General features: G+C 52.9%; 2 protein-coding genes across 2 annotated transcripts in view; one reads left to right on the top strand and one right to left on the bottom strand.

Annotated features, from left to right (window-relative positions):
- Positions 1–15,151, top strand: part of ATP13A2 (ATPase cation transporting 13A2) — a 387,527-nt gene that overhangs the window by 47,488 nt on the left and 324,888 nt on the right. The gene's annotated exons all lie outside the window — the stretch shown is intronic.
- PADI1 (peptidyl arginine deiminase 1) overlaps positions 1–15,151 on the bottom strand; it is a 62,000-nt gene that overhangs the window by 19,512 nt on the left and 27,337 nt on the right. The window contains exons 5-11 of the mRNA XM_007523719.2: positions 14,721–14,838; positions 14,488–14,613; positions 10,697–10,869; positions 10,491–10,594; positions 9,456–9,579; positions 8,192–8,299; positions 5,383–5,534 (exon numbers count right to left, since the gene is read on the bottom strand). Coding sequence (XP_007523781.1) covers positions 5,383–5,534; positions 8,192–8,299; positions 9,456–9,579; positions 10,491–10,594; positions 10,697–10,869; positions 14,488–14,613; positions 14,721–14,838 — 905 coding nt within the window. The remainder of the gene's footprint in view (positions 1–5,382; positions 5,535–8,191; positions 8,300–9,455; positions 9,580–10,490; positions 10,595–10,696; positions 10,870–14,487; positions 14,614–14,720; positions 14,839–15,151) is intronic.

The following is a 15,151-nucleotide window of genomic DNA, read 5'->3' as shown; positions in this document are numbered from 1 at the left end:
GACAGAGAGGGGGAGAGAAAGACAGACACCTGCAGACCTGCTTCACCACCTGTGAAGCGACTCCCCTGCACATGGGGAGCCGGGGGCTCGAACCGGGATCCTTATGCCGGCCCTTGTACTTTGCACCATGTGCGGTTAACCCGCTGCGCCACCGCCCGACTCCCTAGTTATTGTTTTTTCATTTCCTGCTGTGCTTACTTTATAAAGTAAACTCAATATATATACATACATATATATATGTGTGTGTGTGAAAAGACATTCTATACAGGGCACTGACCCTCTGCGCAGCTAAGCGTGTCCACTGATGGTCATGGGATGTAGCCCCTGAGAATAAGGGTGGGGGCTGCTGTCCACACAGTAACAGGTTATCACCTGAACTCTGCCCTGCCAGGCTGTTTCCTCACAACCCCCCCCAACACACAGAGACACACACACAGAGAGATACACACACTCACACACACACACTCACACACACACAGACACACACACTCACACACACAGACACACACACACTCACACACACAGAGACACACACACACAGAGACACACACACACACAGAGACACACACGCACACACACACACTCTCACACACAGACACACACGCACACACATACACGCACAACACAGACACACACACGCACAACACAGACACACACACACGCACACACTCACACAGAGACACACACTCACACACACACTCACACACACAGACACACACACACTCACACACACACACACTCACACACACACAGACACACACACACACTCACACACTCACACAGACACACACACACTCACACACACACACAGACACATATACACACACACAGAGACACACTCACATACACACACACACTCACACACACACACTCACACACACACACTCACTCACACACACACACACTCACACACACACACTCACACACACACTCACACACACACACTCACTCACACACACACACTCACTCACACACACACACTCACACACACACTCACACACACACACACTCACACACACACTCACACACACACTCACACACACACACACACACTCACACACACACACACTCACACTCACACACACACTCACACACACACACATTCACACACACACACACACAGACACTCACACACTCACACACACACTCACTCACTCACTCACACTCACACACACACACACTCACACACACCATATCCCCTTGGTTACTTTGCTCCCACCCACAAGCCTCTCTTTGTCCCTCTAACTTGCCCATCACACTACCCACGCACACTCTCTTCCCGAGTAGCCCCGTCTTTAATCCCCTCCTTCCACCAAGGCTTTGTTTAAATGACAATTCTTTTTTTTTATAATTTTTTTAAAGCTCCCCCCTTTTGTTGCCCTTGTTGTTTCATTGTTGTTGTGGTTATTATTGTTGTGGTTATTGATGCCATCGTTGTTGGATAGGACAGAGAGAAATGGAGAGAGGAGGGGAAGACAGAGAGGGGGAGAGAAAGACAGACACCTGCAGACCTGCTTCACCACCTGGGAAGCGACTCCCCTGCAGGTGGGGAGCCGGGGGCTCGAACCGGAGTCTTTATGCCGGTCCTTGCGCTTTGCTCTGCATGCACTAACCTGCAGCATTACCGCCCGACTCCCTAAATGGCGGTTCTTAATAGAGGCTTCCTTTACCTAGTAGGATGCACGAGCTGCTTATACGTTGGCTTCCTGTCTAGTCCTCACCCCTGCTGAGGACACAAGTCGGACAAAAGCACAGGACACGGCCTTAGCATTAAGTTTCAGACTGGAAGCTGAGGAGACCTGGGTTCTTAAGTTCTCCTGCTGAACTTCTGGCCCAATGGACAGAGACCCTCTCTCTCCATCAAAGACCTCCATGTTGGTTTTTGACACTGTGGCCCATGAGTAGAGCACTGGAGACCTGGAGGCTTCACACCGTGCTCCTTGCTCGGAGCCAGGGGGTGTCCGAGGCGTGACTCCTGCACTGACCGGCTCAGTGTCCACAGATCCATGGAGTGTCTCAGTAATCAGCTGTTGGGCTAGTAAGTGAATTGGGAGAGGGGAGCTGGGTGGTGGCACACCCCAGAAGGACACACATGTCACAATGCACAAGGACCCAGGTTCAAGCCCCCAGCCTCCAACTGCAGCAAGAAAGCTTCATGACTGGTGAAGCAGAGCTGCAGGTACCTCTCTGTGTCTCTTCCTCTCTCCCCCTTCCCTCTCAATTTCTGTCTCTATCTAGTAAATAAACACAATTTTCCCCCTCCAGGGTTATTGCTGGGGCTCAGTGCCTACACTATGAATCCACTGCTCCTGGAGGCCATTTTCCCCATTTTTGTTGCCCTTGTCGTTGCTATTTTTATTGTTATTGATGTCATTGTTGGATAGGACAGAGAGAAATGGAGAGAGGAGGGGAAGACAGAGAGGGGGAGAGACAGACAGACACCTGCAGACCTGCTTCACCGCCTGTGAAGCGACTCCCCTGTAGGTGGGGAGCCGGGGGGTTGAACCGGGATCCTTATGTGGGTCCTGTGCTTCTCACCATGTGCGCTTAACCACTGCACCATCCCTGGTCTCCAAACACAATATTTTAAGCAAATGTCTGCATGGATGAATGCATTCTCTCCACTTTTCTGGGCTTCAGCTTCCCCGTCAGTAAGGTGGCGATGACAAGGACCCTACCCTCATGGGTGTCTAAGCAGACCATGGGGCAGCCTGGGCAACGCGTGAGGGTGACGTTGGCAGTCAGTAGCTCCAGCTGCCTGGCCTCCAGCCCGTGCCAGAGAGGGTGCGACACCACCGGGGTCGGCCGAGCCAGACCGAGCGTCCAGAAGCTGACTAGCCTATGAGGAAATGCCCATGATGCCCACTACATGATTCAAATACTGAGTCTAACTATTGTCTAGAGACAGAGAGAAACTGAGAGGGAAGGGGAGATAGAGAGGGAGAGAGAGACAGAGAGATACCTGCAGCCCTGCTTCACCACTCGTGACGCTTTCCCCCTGCAGGTGGGGGTCAGGGGTTTGAACTTGGATCCCTGTGCCCTGCAATACATACAATTAACTAAACTTACCACCACCTGGCCCCGTGATTTCCTTTCTCTCTCTCTCTCTCTTTCCCCCCCTCTCCTTTTTCCTATTCTTTCTTTTCTTTCTTTCTTTCTATCTCTCCCTTTCTCTCTTTCTTTCTCTCTTTCTTTCTTGTCAGCACAGGGATCTGACCGGTTCTGAGTCAACCTTTACAAATAGGGACAGCAAGACACAGAGAAAGAGAAGGAGAGAGGACAAGACATCACAGCCCTGAAATCCCCCCCATGTGGTGGGGCCTGAGCTCAAAACTGGCTTCGAACCACAACTCAGGAGTCTCAGGACGATTAAGCTGAGACAGGGAGCCCTTTGCTGGCTTCAGACACACACATCCCAAGGCAGCCAAAGAGGCAGCAGCGGCTAATGCACCGGGCCACTGACAGTCCCTAGTCCCATCTCTTCAGTACCAGCCCACAACAGACAGAAAGCCACTTCCAGATGGGCTCTCCAGGCCCCTCCATGTGCCCGCTCCTGCGGTCAGTGCTGTTTAACTGCTACACTCCAAATAACAGGGTTACTAACCAGGGCCAGAGCTCAACGCCAAGGCCATCTGACTCCACTGTCTGTGCTCCCTCCTCCAGAGTCCTGCCCTGAGGCCCAGAGCATGCCATGTCTGGGAAGGCAGAGACCCCTTTGCCCAGAGGGATGTGGGTGGACTCTGGCCACAGAGTCCTGTCTGGGTATGAGTCACAGCAAGCTGAGAGCCCGGGCTAATTTTGGAGCCCGGCCTGAGAAGGCAGATACACTCCTGAGGTTGGTGCCAAGAAACCTCCCCTCCCTGCCCCAGAGCCCTAAGGCTGAGTGGTCTTCCAGCTTCAGGCATGAGGCCAGATAATCAGCCCCGGCTTACAGAGGTGGGGGAGGAGAAGGACAAGCGGGGCCCTTCTGGGCTCCCTACCAACCCCACACAGATAGACAGCGGCCTCAAGAGGGTCCCATCAGGGTCTGCGCACAGAGTTCAGCAGAGTTCTGCAGATTCCATTGCCTGGCTGAGCTCTAAGCCCTAAAACACCTTGCTTCCTGGCAGGTGACAGCTGTTCAAGGTGGGACCCAATGAGTCACCTGTCACTTTAGTATCCTGACCAGCCACTCACTCATCTGCAGTCACGTAGTGAGTGACTCCACGGTCCTTTCAAGTTGTTGCTCGCAGAGTAGCTATTCTTTAAAAAAAAATATATTATCTTTATTTATTGATTGGATAGAGACAGCCAGAAATCAAGAGGAAAGGGGGAGGCAGAGAAGGAGAGAGACAGAGAGACGCTAGCAGCCCTGCTTCACCACTTGCAAAGCTTTCCCCCTGCAGGTGGGGACCAGGGGCTTGAACGGGGGTCCTTGCACATTGTAATGTGGTATACCTAACCAGGTACGCCACCACCTGGCGAAATATAATTTCTTCTGATTTTTTTTATTAGCAATTGTTTAAAGAGTGGTCAACAGGTTCAGCACCTCATCTCTGCACCTGAGTGCACAGAGCTTCCTTCTCAAAAGAAGCCAAAATCTGACTTTCTGTGGAAGAGTCCTAAGGTAGGTGATCAGAAATGACAGATATGATAGGCAGAGGAAGATGATGAATAGGTAAATGGTAGAAGGTTGAGGGAAGAGAGATGACCGATAGGTGATAAGTGATAGGTAGACAGGTTATAAATAAGTACGTGATAGAAATAGACACAGATAAGAACAGATATGCAGTGTCAGTAAATACAGGTATTAATGTTGGTGACTACCACTTGCAAAATACTAGGCAGGGGGCATGGCGGTGACGCACCAGGTAAAACACATACAGTACAAAGCGCAAGGACCAGGTTCGAGCCCCCAGCTCCCCACCTGCAGGGGAAATTACTTCACAGGCGGTGAAGCAGGTCTGCAGGTGTCTGTCTTTCTCTCCCCCTCTCTGTCTTCCCCTCTTCTCTCCATTTCTCTCTGTCTCTATCCAATAAAATGGAAAAAATGGCGCTAGGAGGCCAAAATAGATAGATGATAGATAGATGATAGATAGATAGATAGATAGATAGATAGATAGATAGATAGATAGATACATACATACATACATACATACATAGATACATAGATACATAGATAGACAGACAGACAGATACTAGGCAGACCAAAAGACCACAAATGACAGATCTGTGAGTTTTCTGCACGATCTTGGGATCTTTCAAATAGTCCGGGATTCTAAGTCTTTGACTCTAGGACACACCCAAGCAGTTCAGGCTACTTCTCAGACTGCAGACAGCCGGAGGATGCATACCATGGTGGGTGCCCCATGCCCTCTGCCCCCTCCCGCCCTGGCCTCTCACCTGGGTAAGCTGCTGCCAACAAGGATCCGGCCCAGGGGGTACTCCTTGCCTCCCACCGTAACGGGCGGGCTGACGTCCAGATTGCCGAAGGAGTCGAGGCCAGACGGGCCAGCAAAAGAAATCTCCCGGGTTACGTATCCAAAGTCAGGACCCTAGGGAGAATCAGCAAGACACAGCCCCCCCCCCCAAAGGAGGGGTCAGTTAGTCCTAGGAGAGAGAGAACTCCTTGGGGAAGGGGAAGAAAGGGTGCTGGGGGGGGGTTGCCGGTCTGAAAAAGAGCCTCTATCCAGTTGTCACAGATCCCTCATTTTTTCAACATCTTGCAGTTAAAGTCAGTAACAGAACAAACATTAGAAAGTCGCTGAACGTCGCTGCAGCAAAGCCAAGGGCCCTGGGGGTGGGGGTGGGAGGCAGCTTGGGGGGAGGGGATGAAGAGTGAGCTGGGGTCCTGGTGCAGGATGGCAGAAAAGGACTGAAGTTGGGGGTTAGTGTTCTTCCAATGCCTGCCACAGGGAGATGAGATGTGGCATGTACAAGCTAACAACTAGATTGGAAGCCATCAACCCTCAGGGGCCAGACACTGGCACACCCAGCTAAGTGCACATAGTACGAAGCTCAAGGACCCATGCAAAGACCCCAGTTCAAGCCCTGGCTCCTCCCCCCCATAGGGGGGGTTACTTCATGAGTGCTGAAGCAGGGCTGCAGGTCTCTCTCTCTCCCCCCCTCTATTCCCCCTCCTCTCTCAATTTCTCTCTGTCCTATCCAATAAAATGGGGGGGGGGGAGATATGGCCAATGGGAGCAATGGATTTGTAGTGCCAGCACCGAGCCCCTGCTATAACCCTGGCAGTAATAAAAAATATTCACTTCTGCCTGAGAAGTTGCAAAACAAGATCAGAAGAGAAGACACAAGTAGAACCTGAACTGGAATTGGCGTATTGCACCAAAGTCAAAGACTCTGGGGTGGGTGTGGGGTGGGTGTGGGGTGGGTGGGAGAGTACAGGTCCAAGAAGGATGACAGAGGACCTAGTGGGGGTTGTATTGTTAAATACAACTGAGAAATGTTATGCATGTACAAACTATTGTATTTACTGTCAAATGTAAAAAATTAATTCTCCAATAAAGAAATTTTTTAAAAAAGGAGAAGACTCAAATCAGAAAAAAAAAAGAAAGAAAGAAAGAAAGAAAGAAAGAAAGAAATCACAGTCAACCCATATCTGTGGCCTTGGGAGAACCACCGTAATTTCCAATGCAGGGAACAGGGACACAGAAGTCTGATGATGGGAATGGTGTGGGATCATATCTGTTATCTTACAATGTTGTAAATAAATACTGATTCACTAATGAAAAATTAAAATAAAAAAGCCATTAATCCTCTCCTCTAATAAAATAACTTTGAAAACAAAAAGTCCCCAGATGTTTGGAAATCAGATAATATACTTCTAAAGAGACCAGGAGTCACACAGGGACTCAGAATGGAGATTAGACACCTTTTTAGTGAGAGGTGAGAATGTACCCCAAGCTAAAACCCATGGGCTGTTCTGCATCCGAGCTGGAGGTGGGGAGCTTTCCCAGCTCTGCACACACATACCGGGGAGAAAAAGAATGGGGCTTCTTAATATTTATTATTTATTCCCTTTTGTTGCCCAGTTGTTTTACTGTTTTAGTTATTATTGTTGTTACTGATGTCGTTATTGTTGGACAGGACAGAGAGACATGGAGAGAGGCGGGGAGACAGAGGGGGAGAGAAAGACAGACACCTGCAGACCAGCTTCACCATCTGTGAAGCGACTCCCCTGCAGGTGGGGAGCCAGGGGCTCGAACCCAGATCCTTATGCCGGTCCTTGTGCTTTGCGCCACCTGCACTTAACCTGCTGTGTTACCGACAGACTCCCAGAATGGAAGCTTCTTAGCTTCCATTTCCAGCCAGAAAACCAATGGCCAACGAAGCCCAAAGAAGCAGGAGGAAGAGGGAGATGGTAAAGGCAAGAGCAGAAGTCAGTGACCCTGGTCCGGCCACGCCCGGGTCAAGACAGACTCATTCTGTGCTGGGACATCCCCCAGCCCCTGCAAGTCTGGGGTTGGCAGTCTTTGCCCTGTGCGCCCAGGGCCCCACAGACATTGGGATGGCCCTGGTGTTTGGGGTATGGGGGCCAGCAAGGAGGCAGAGATGGAATTTGGTGACACAGACGCACCTCAAAGGACAGTTTGCTCAGCACTTTAGCACAGGAGCTGTGGGGGCAGCTGCTCAGCTGGTTTGTTGTTGTTGTTGTTTTTAACCTTGGCTTCGCAGCCTTGGGCAAGTTGCTTAACCTTTCTGACTCTGGCAGTCATTTTTTTTCCTTCCCCCCCCCTTTCATTTGTTTGATAAGACAGAAGGAAATGGAGAAGGAAGGGGGAGTGACAGCAACAGACAGACAGAGACACCTGCAGCACTGTTTCACTGCTGGTCAGGCTCCCCACCCCTCACAGGTGAGGAGGAAATGTGAACCCAGGTCCTTGCACATGGTGACTTTTGTGCTCAGCCCCGTGTGCTACCACCCAGCCCTGGTTGAGTCAGATTTTAAGACAGACCGCCTCCCCCTGAAAGCTGGGCCTCTATTAAGTTGCCCAAGGAGGACTTTGAAGACCAGCCCTGCTCAGCACAAAGGCAATTAATTTGCATGTGACTTGGCTAGTTTGCCCAAGTCTCCCTTTAATTCCAAGCCATCGGTGGGAGGGCTCCTGGTGTCCCCTTCCCCCTCTAAAGGACCAGAACCAGGATGGGAGGAGCCACTGCAGGGTCCCCCACTCTGGCCTCTTCCACATACCAGGATCCTCTTGTAGGCAAAGTCTTTCAGACCCCTGTTTCTGGGAGAGTCGAAGACCACAGGGAAGGATTTATGAGGGGCCTCGATGTAGCCAAACTCCATCTCATCCTGGGAGAGGGAGAGAGAAAGACCTCAGGGACCTCCTCAGCCCCTCCCAGAATGGGGTGAGTCCCCCAGACCAAAGACAGGGAGCTATTCCTTCCCAAGACAGGGGACAGGAGTGGATCCCGGACAGCAGAGGGAGCAGAACATTTGGAGGGAGGTGGGAGACACATGGGGTGATGCAGGTAGCAGAGAAGTGTACTGTGGGACTATGTGAAAGCTTGGTAGAGCTTAGGGGAGCTCTCCCATCCTTGGATGGAGGTCTGGAAAGACTCCCCGCTTGTTAGCCTCTCTCTTCATAGAGATGAGCCAAGAGGGAAAAGTCTCCCAGACTCAGTTTTCCCTTGTTAGTCTCTCAAGCTCACAAAAGCCTGCACCCTCTCACACTTAGTTCATTCTCCTGCTAGCAGACCTAATGGCTGCCTGCTTGAGGGTTCACTCAAAGTTCACGATAGTCCTTCAAAGTTCACACGTTCACTATAAGTTCACCTTTTGATCATATAAGAGAACACACTTTATCAGACACCCTTGCCAGTGACTTGGCAGTGAGACCCCCAAATCTATTTCCTTGTCTTTGATATCTATGACTTACGTCAAGCCTTAGCTCTTTCTGTTTCCATCTCATTTTGCTGGTTTAGCCACTATGTTTTTCTTAATACCTTTGGATAATTAAGATGCCCGCGTGGAAAACAACTGCCTTGACCTTTTGGTATCACGTCAATTCTTGCCATTCCTACCCCTCCCCACTATAGGGGCAAGCTGACCTTTAAGAAACCTGTAATTTCTGACATATGTGAAAAATGTGCTTTGTTCTATTTGCTAGAAAGCCTTGTGTTTTACCCTAAATAAACTAGAGGTTCATACTAGGCTCTCTCCTGGTGCTTCTTTCTTTGCACGTGGTCCCTTGAACCAGTAGCGGGAAGGCCAGTGCTCTACCTCCTGGTTTGGAGGCACTCCACATGAGCGCCAGCAGTGTAACCCCTAAGCTACACGTAGCCCCAACCCCAAGTCCTGCTGCCCAAGGGGCCTGGCTCCTCTAAGAAGCCAGCCTGAGAAAGCTTGGGCACCCTTAGGGCAGCCTTTCCCAAGGCCAGCACAAAGAATAGGGTTCAGGTGCCTCAGCCCACACCCACCCACTTCCCTCATCTGGTCCTGAGCCCACCTGAATCCAGCGGTCATTGCGGTTCTCGATCCAAGGGCAGACAACCAGCTTGCAGTTGGCTCTCAGTGCCAGATCAGACATGTCATTCAGAAATTGTTCATTTGGGCCCTGAGAGTCTATGACACTGCAAAGCAGGAGAGAAGGGCAGTGACTGACTGGCCTCGTCCTTAGATCCCGGACGGCAGGTGAAGCAGCCTTGGTGAAGTTTCTGCTAGGCCCTGCGTGGCCCTGGCCACAGGAGTTCAAACACACGGCCTGCGCTGAAGAGCTGTGTGGACTCATGACCAAGGGTTCCTGGGTCACCACACCAGGTGGCAGGTGGTAGGTGCAAGGTGACAGGTGAGCCCAGGGCCGTGGATTCCTCAGGCAGGACACTGGGCAGCCAGGCGAACCCACAGAGAACCCAAGCTCACTAGTTAAGATCCCAGAGAGCAGGGCAGGCAGCCTCAACTGCCCCTGTTCACACAAAACCGGCCTGAACAAAGGGTGAGGTACCAGTGAGGAAACGGGAAGAAAGTCGTTTCTTCTGAATGCCTGCGTGTTGTGGGGCCCAGGGGAGCAGAGCAGAAGGGCTTGGTCACATCCTTCCTGGCTCTCAGGCTCCCAGTCAGCAGTGGCCCTTTCCAGCAAGGGCCCTGTGACTAGAGCCCACTGGACAGCAGAGCCTGATGAGGCACCAGGGACCCAGGTTGGGCCCGGGCTCACAGCAGAACCCCAGCCCTGCAGACTCGGGGTGCACCGTTCCCGGAGCACGTCTGGCCACGTGGTTACCCCAGCTAAACCCAACACACCCCTAGGGGCTGCTGTGGGATGGGGAAGGGCCAGGGGCACCAGCTCAGGGTCTTAGGTGCTTAGTATAGGGCGGGGCTGAGGGCCAAGCCAGGAAGGCATTGTCTCATAAGCACCTTGCTCCCATGGGACCCACAGTGAAGACACCCACTCTGAGCGCAGGGCTGCCTCTGGACACAGCATGGACACTGCCTCTGTCCATCTGTCCAACAGTCCAGAGGTGACTGGGTAGGATAGGAGGCTCACCTGCACACGAACAGCTCCAGCGGGGGGCGGGTGTTAGGGGTCATGATCCAGGGGGCCATGCGGAAGGCCACAGTGTCTGTAAAAAGAGGCACCTCGGGCCGGGTCTGGGGTGGCGGTGGATGGAGGAATCAGTGGGCCTATAGGGAGCCCTGCCAGCCCCTAACCCAAACTCTCAGGCCCCATGCAAGCCCCAAGGCAGGACATACCCCTGTGTCCACAAGGCTGATGCTCAGAGTCACCAGCCCCGAGAAGTCTGCATCAGGGAAGGTGAGCCCCTCCACGTGGAAGTCAATCTTCCACTCCCCTGGCTGTCGCTCGACCTCATAAGACAGGTGGTGGGGCCCCAGCACCTGCCTGTAGTCTGAGAGGGACGTCCCACCTAGCAGGAAGCCAGAGTCAGGGGCCACGGATGGGCCGGGGCTGGGGGTGGCGGGCAGGGAGCTTGAAGGCAGGGGTCCAGGAACAGAGCCGCCTGCATGTTAGACCCCCTCCCCGGGCTCCTCCCTGAGTCACACAGGCAAACTGTGTGGCCTTCTGCTCAGCCTCTCTCATCCTCAACTCTTCACCTGCCAGGTGGGCTGACATGGTGTCTGGTGTGATCAGGTAGCCTTTAAACCAGATGAGGCGATAAGGGCAGCTGTGTGTGTATGGGGCGGGTATCAACAGCTGTGTGAATAAACAAAATGTCAGGGAGCATGTGGTGGCACACCTGCCTGAGCTGCACATGTCACCCTGCACAGAGACCCAGGTTCAAACCCCTGGTCCCCACCTGCAGGGGGAAAGTTTCACAAGTGGTGAAGCAGGGCTGCAGGTGCCTTTCTGTCTCTCGCCCTCTCTCTCCTTCCCCTTTCAATCTATCTCTGTCCTATCAGACCAGCAAATTAAAAATATATATATGAATAAGCCTTCAAAGTGTTATGCTGAGCGGAGAATGTCAGCCATAAGAAGTTGCTATATGACTCCATCCTGACTTCCCTGAGCAGACGATCTCCCCGTGTATCCTAGAACCTCCCCTCCCCAGAGCCCTGCCCCACCAGGGAAAGACAGAGACAGGCTGGGGGTGTGGATCCACCTGCCAACACCCATGTCCAGTGGAGAAGCAATGACAGAAGCCAGAACTCCCACCTTCTGCTCCCCATAAGGAATTTGGGTCCATGCTCCCATATGGATAAAGAATAGGAAGCTTCCAGTGGAGGGAATGGGACACAGAACTCTGGTGAGGGGAATTATGCCCCTCTTATCCAACAGACTTGTTGTTATAAAATAAAATAAAATATAATATAATATAATATAATGTAATATAATAATATAAATAATGATAACGTTGGCCTGGAAAGGCTATTTCATGGTGCAGGTGCAGGGCCTGAGCTCATTTTTTTGGTGTTTCATTGAGAAAGACATTTCAGGGGGATGGGCAGTGGCACACCTGGTTAAGTGCATGTAGTACTAAGCATAATGACCAGGGCAAGGATATGGGTTCTAGCCCCCAGATCCCCACCTGCAGGGGGGACAATTCACAAGCAGCAAAGCAGGTCTGCAGGTGTCTCTCTTTCTCTCTCCCTCTCTGTCTCCTCTCTCCTCTCTCAATTCTCTCTGTGCTATCCAATCAAAGAGGAAAAAAATGGCTCCAGGAGCAGTGCTGGCACTGAGCCCCAGCAATAACCCTGGAGGCAAAATAAATAAATAGATAGATAAATAAATAAATAGTGAAGACATTTTGGGGCCAGAAAAATAAAATGGTACAGCCACATATGTAACAGACTATCACACCTGAGGCTCCAAGGTCCTAGGTTCAGTCCCTGGCACCAGCGTAAACCAGAGCTGAGCAGAGCTCTGGTAGAAATAAATAAAAAGAAAAACAAAAAAAGGGTTAATAAAATGGCTCACTTGGTGTTGGATGAACGATTCCTCCACTTTCTACATGCCAACAGCCAGTAAGCAGTAGACCTGCCCTCCCCTTCACCCAGAGGCTGCCTGGGAAGCATCACGGCACTGCCGATGCATAGTGAGGAAGGGTGTTGGTCACTGACAGGGGCTCACGTTCATTTGTTTTCCTTGCTTTTTTTATTTTTTCTTTATAATCTGTATTTATTTACTTATTTATGGGATAGAGATAGTCAGAAATGGAGAGGAGAGGAGAGAGAGAGAGAGAGAGAGAGAGAGAGACCTGCAGTCTTGCTTCACCGCTCGTGAAGCTTTCCCCCTGCAGATGGAGACCAGGGGCTGAAACCAGGGTCCTTGGGCACTGTAACATGTGCGCTCAACCAGGTGCGCCACCACCCAGCGACAGAGGCATTGAGAGGGAGACAGGGAGGGAGAAAGAGAAACGCCGGCAGGTCTGCTTCACCACTCATAAAGCTCCCTCCGCCTGGGGATTGAACCCGGGTCCTTGTGCAGGGCCATGTGTGTTTTCAACAAGGTGTGTCATCAGCCGGCCACGGAAGTGTTCTCAAGAAGGCGGCTGCCTGAAGCCCACATCGCTGCTGCCAGGGCAGGGGCGTGCTGACCTCAGCTGGGCTCATGTGCCACAGCTGACAAGTTCAGGGTCGGTCTCAGCGGAAGAAGGGGCAGGGCAGCCCTCGTGCTCAGGATAGAAAAGGGTCCGGGGGCCTCAGGGCGCAGGGCGGGTGCTTTGTTCTCAGCCAGCAAACTTGACAAATAAGCTCTCTGAGGACAGGTCATCTCTGTCTCTGGGGGGGGGGGCCCAAAGGCACTTCCAGGCTTACTGGCCAGAGCAGGGAGCATGGGGAAGGGGAAAGGAAGTAGAAAGAGAAGGGGCTGGGAGCCTAAAAGACTGGGTTCGAGGGGCTGGGAGGAGGCATACCAAGCAGAGCACACATATTACCACGAGCAAGGACCCAGGTTCAAGCCCCTGGCTCCCCACCTGCAGAGGAGAAGCTTCACAAGTGGTGAAGCTGCAAGTGTCTCTCCATCTCTCTCCCTCTCTGTCTGTCCCTTCCCTCTCAGATTCTCGCTGTCCTATCAGAATAATGGGAAGAGGAGGAGGTGGTGAAGGAGAAGAAGGTGGGGGAGGAAAGAGAATAGAGGGGAGAGAAGAGAGGGAAGAGGAGGGGAGGAGAGGAGAGGAGAGGAGGGGAAAGGAGGGGAGGGGAGGAAGAGGAGAAAGGAGAGGAAAGGATAGAAGAGGAAGGGAGGGGAAGGGAGGGGAGAGGAGGAAGGAGAGGAGAGGAAGGGAGGGGAGGGGAGGGGAGGAGAGGAGAGGAGAGGAGTGGAGAGGAAAGGAAGGGAGGGGAGGAAGAGGAGAAAGGTGAGGAGAGGAGAGGAGAGGAGAGGAGAGGAGAGGAGAGGAGAGGAGAGGAAGGAGAGGAGAGGAGAGGAGAGGAGAGGAGAGGAGAGGAGAGGAGAGGAGAGGAGAGGAAGGAGAGGAGAGGAGAGGAGAGGAGAGGAGAGGAGAGGAGAGGAGAGGAGAGGAGAGGAGAGGAGAGGAGGAAGAGGAGAAAGGTGAGGAGAGGAGAGGAGAGGAGAGGGGAGGGGAGGGGAGGGGAGAGGAGTGGAGGGGAAGAGAGGGGAGGGGAGGGGAGGAGAGGAGAGGAGAGGAGGAAGTTGGAAGAAGCAGGGGGGAGAGGGAAGGGAAGGAGGGAAGGGGAGGGAGGCAGAGGAAAGAAGGGAGCAGGAGGGAAGGAAGAGGGAGGCAGGGGGGAGGAGAGGCAAGCACCCAGAGCAGTGGCCTGACCTTGCAGGCCTCAAGCCCCAGCAATTACCCTGGTGGCAACAAAGAAATAAAAAAGACTGGATTTGAATGCCTGCACGCAACACCCCCACCCCCACCCCTACCCCTGTTCACAGTGTGACTTTAAGATGCAGAACCCATGTTCTGGGCCTCCGTCTGCCCTCTGTCAAAGGAGGCCAGCAACGTGCCGCCGCACACGGGGAACTGCAAAGGGGGTGAGAGGGCGATCAGGGGCTGTGGAGGCCGGAGGACAGTCTGCGAAGCAGAGGCTGGAGCCAGGAGGGGACGCCCCACGAGACCACTCACCCCGAGCACAGAAGACCCCCACTCTTTCAGAGTCAGAAAACGGCACGTTCAAAACCAGTCTGTGACTGTCAAAGACCTTGTCGGGGCCGGCACAGGTCAGCACCATGGCAGACATGTCCTGCAGGTCTGGGGAGAAAGGCAACTCTGAGGCAGCCCGCCTCCAGACCCTCCCGCCCCAGCCGGCGAGCACCGGCCCCATCAGCCAGGGCAGCCTGTCCGCTCCTGCCGCTCACCGTCCACTGAGCTCAGCTGGCTGCTGGCAAGGTCCACCTCCTTGAACCTGGGGTTGTCTCGGTCACAGTTCACCAGCAGGACAGCCCCAGAGCCCTTGGGGCCCCAGAGCCAGGCTTTCTGTGGCAAAACAAGAAGTCTTGGGTTAGAGAGAGTGACAGTGACGGGAGGAGGAAGAAAGGGGGGGCCAGGGGGAGCCGGGGTGCTCTTAATGGGAATGGGTCTATGCACTTCAGGGCTCTGGACTGGTAACTGCTGCCAGCCAGTGACTTTGCTGAGAGAACGCTCAGACGGAGCAGCCTGGCTCGGAGGGCAGGCCAGGCCCCCGCTAAGCTGGTTTCTGCTCCACCCCAGAAGGACCCTGGGACTCTGCACGGGGCTGTGTCATGCTGGAGATTTTTGGATTCTGGGTTTGCTTAAGGATTTTTTTTTT

The sequence above is a fragment of the Erinaceus europaeus genome, chromosome 11 (genome assembly GCF_950295315.1).
Source record: "Erinaceus europaeus chromosome 11, mEriEur2.1, whole genome shotgun sequence".
Taxonomy (NCBI): domain Eukaryota; kingdom Metazoa; phylum Chordata; class Mammalia; order Eulipotyphla; family Erinaceidae; genus Erinaceus; species Erinaceus europaeus.
This window is presented reverse-complemented; position numbering and strand designations above follow the sequence as displayed.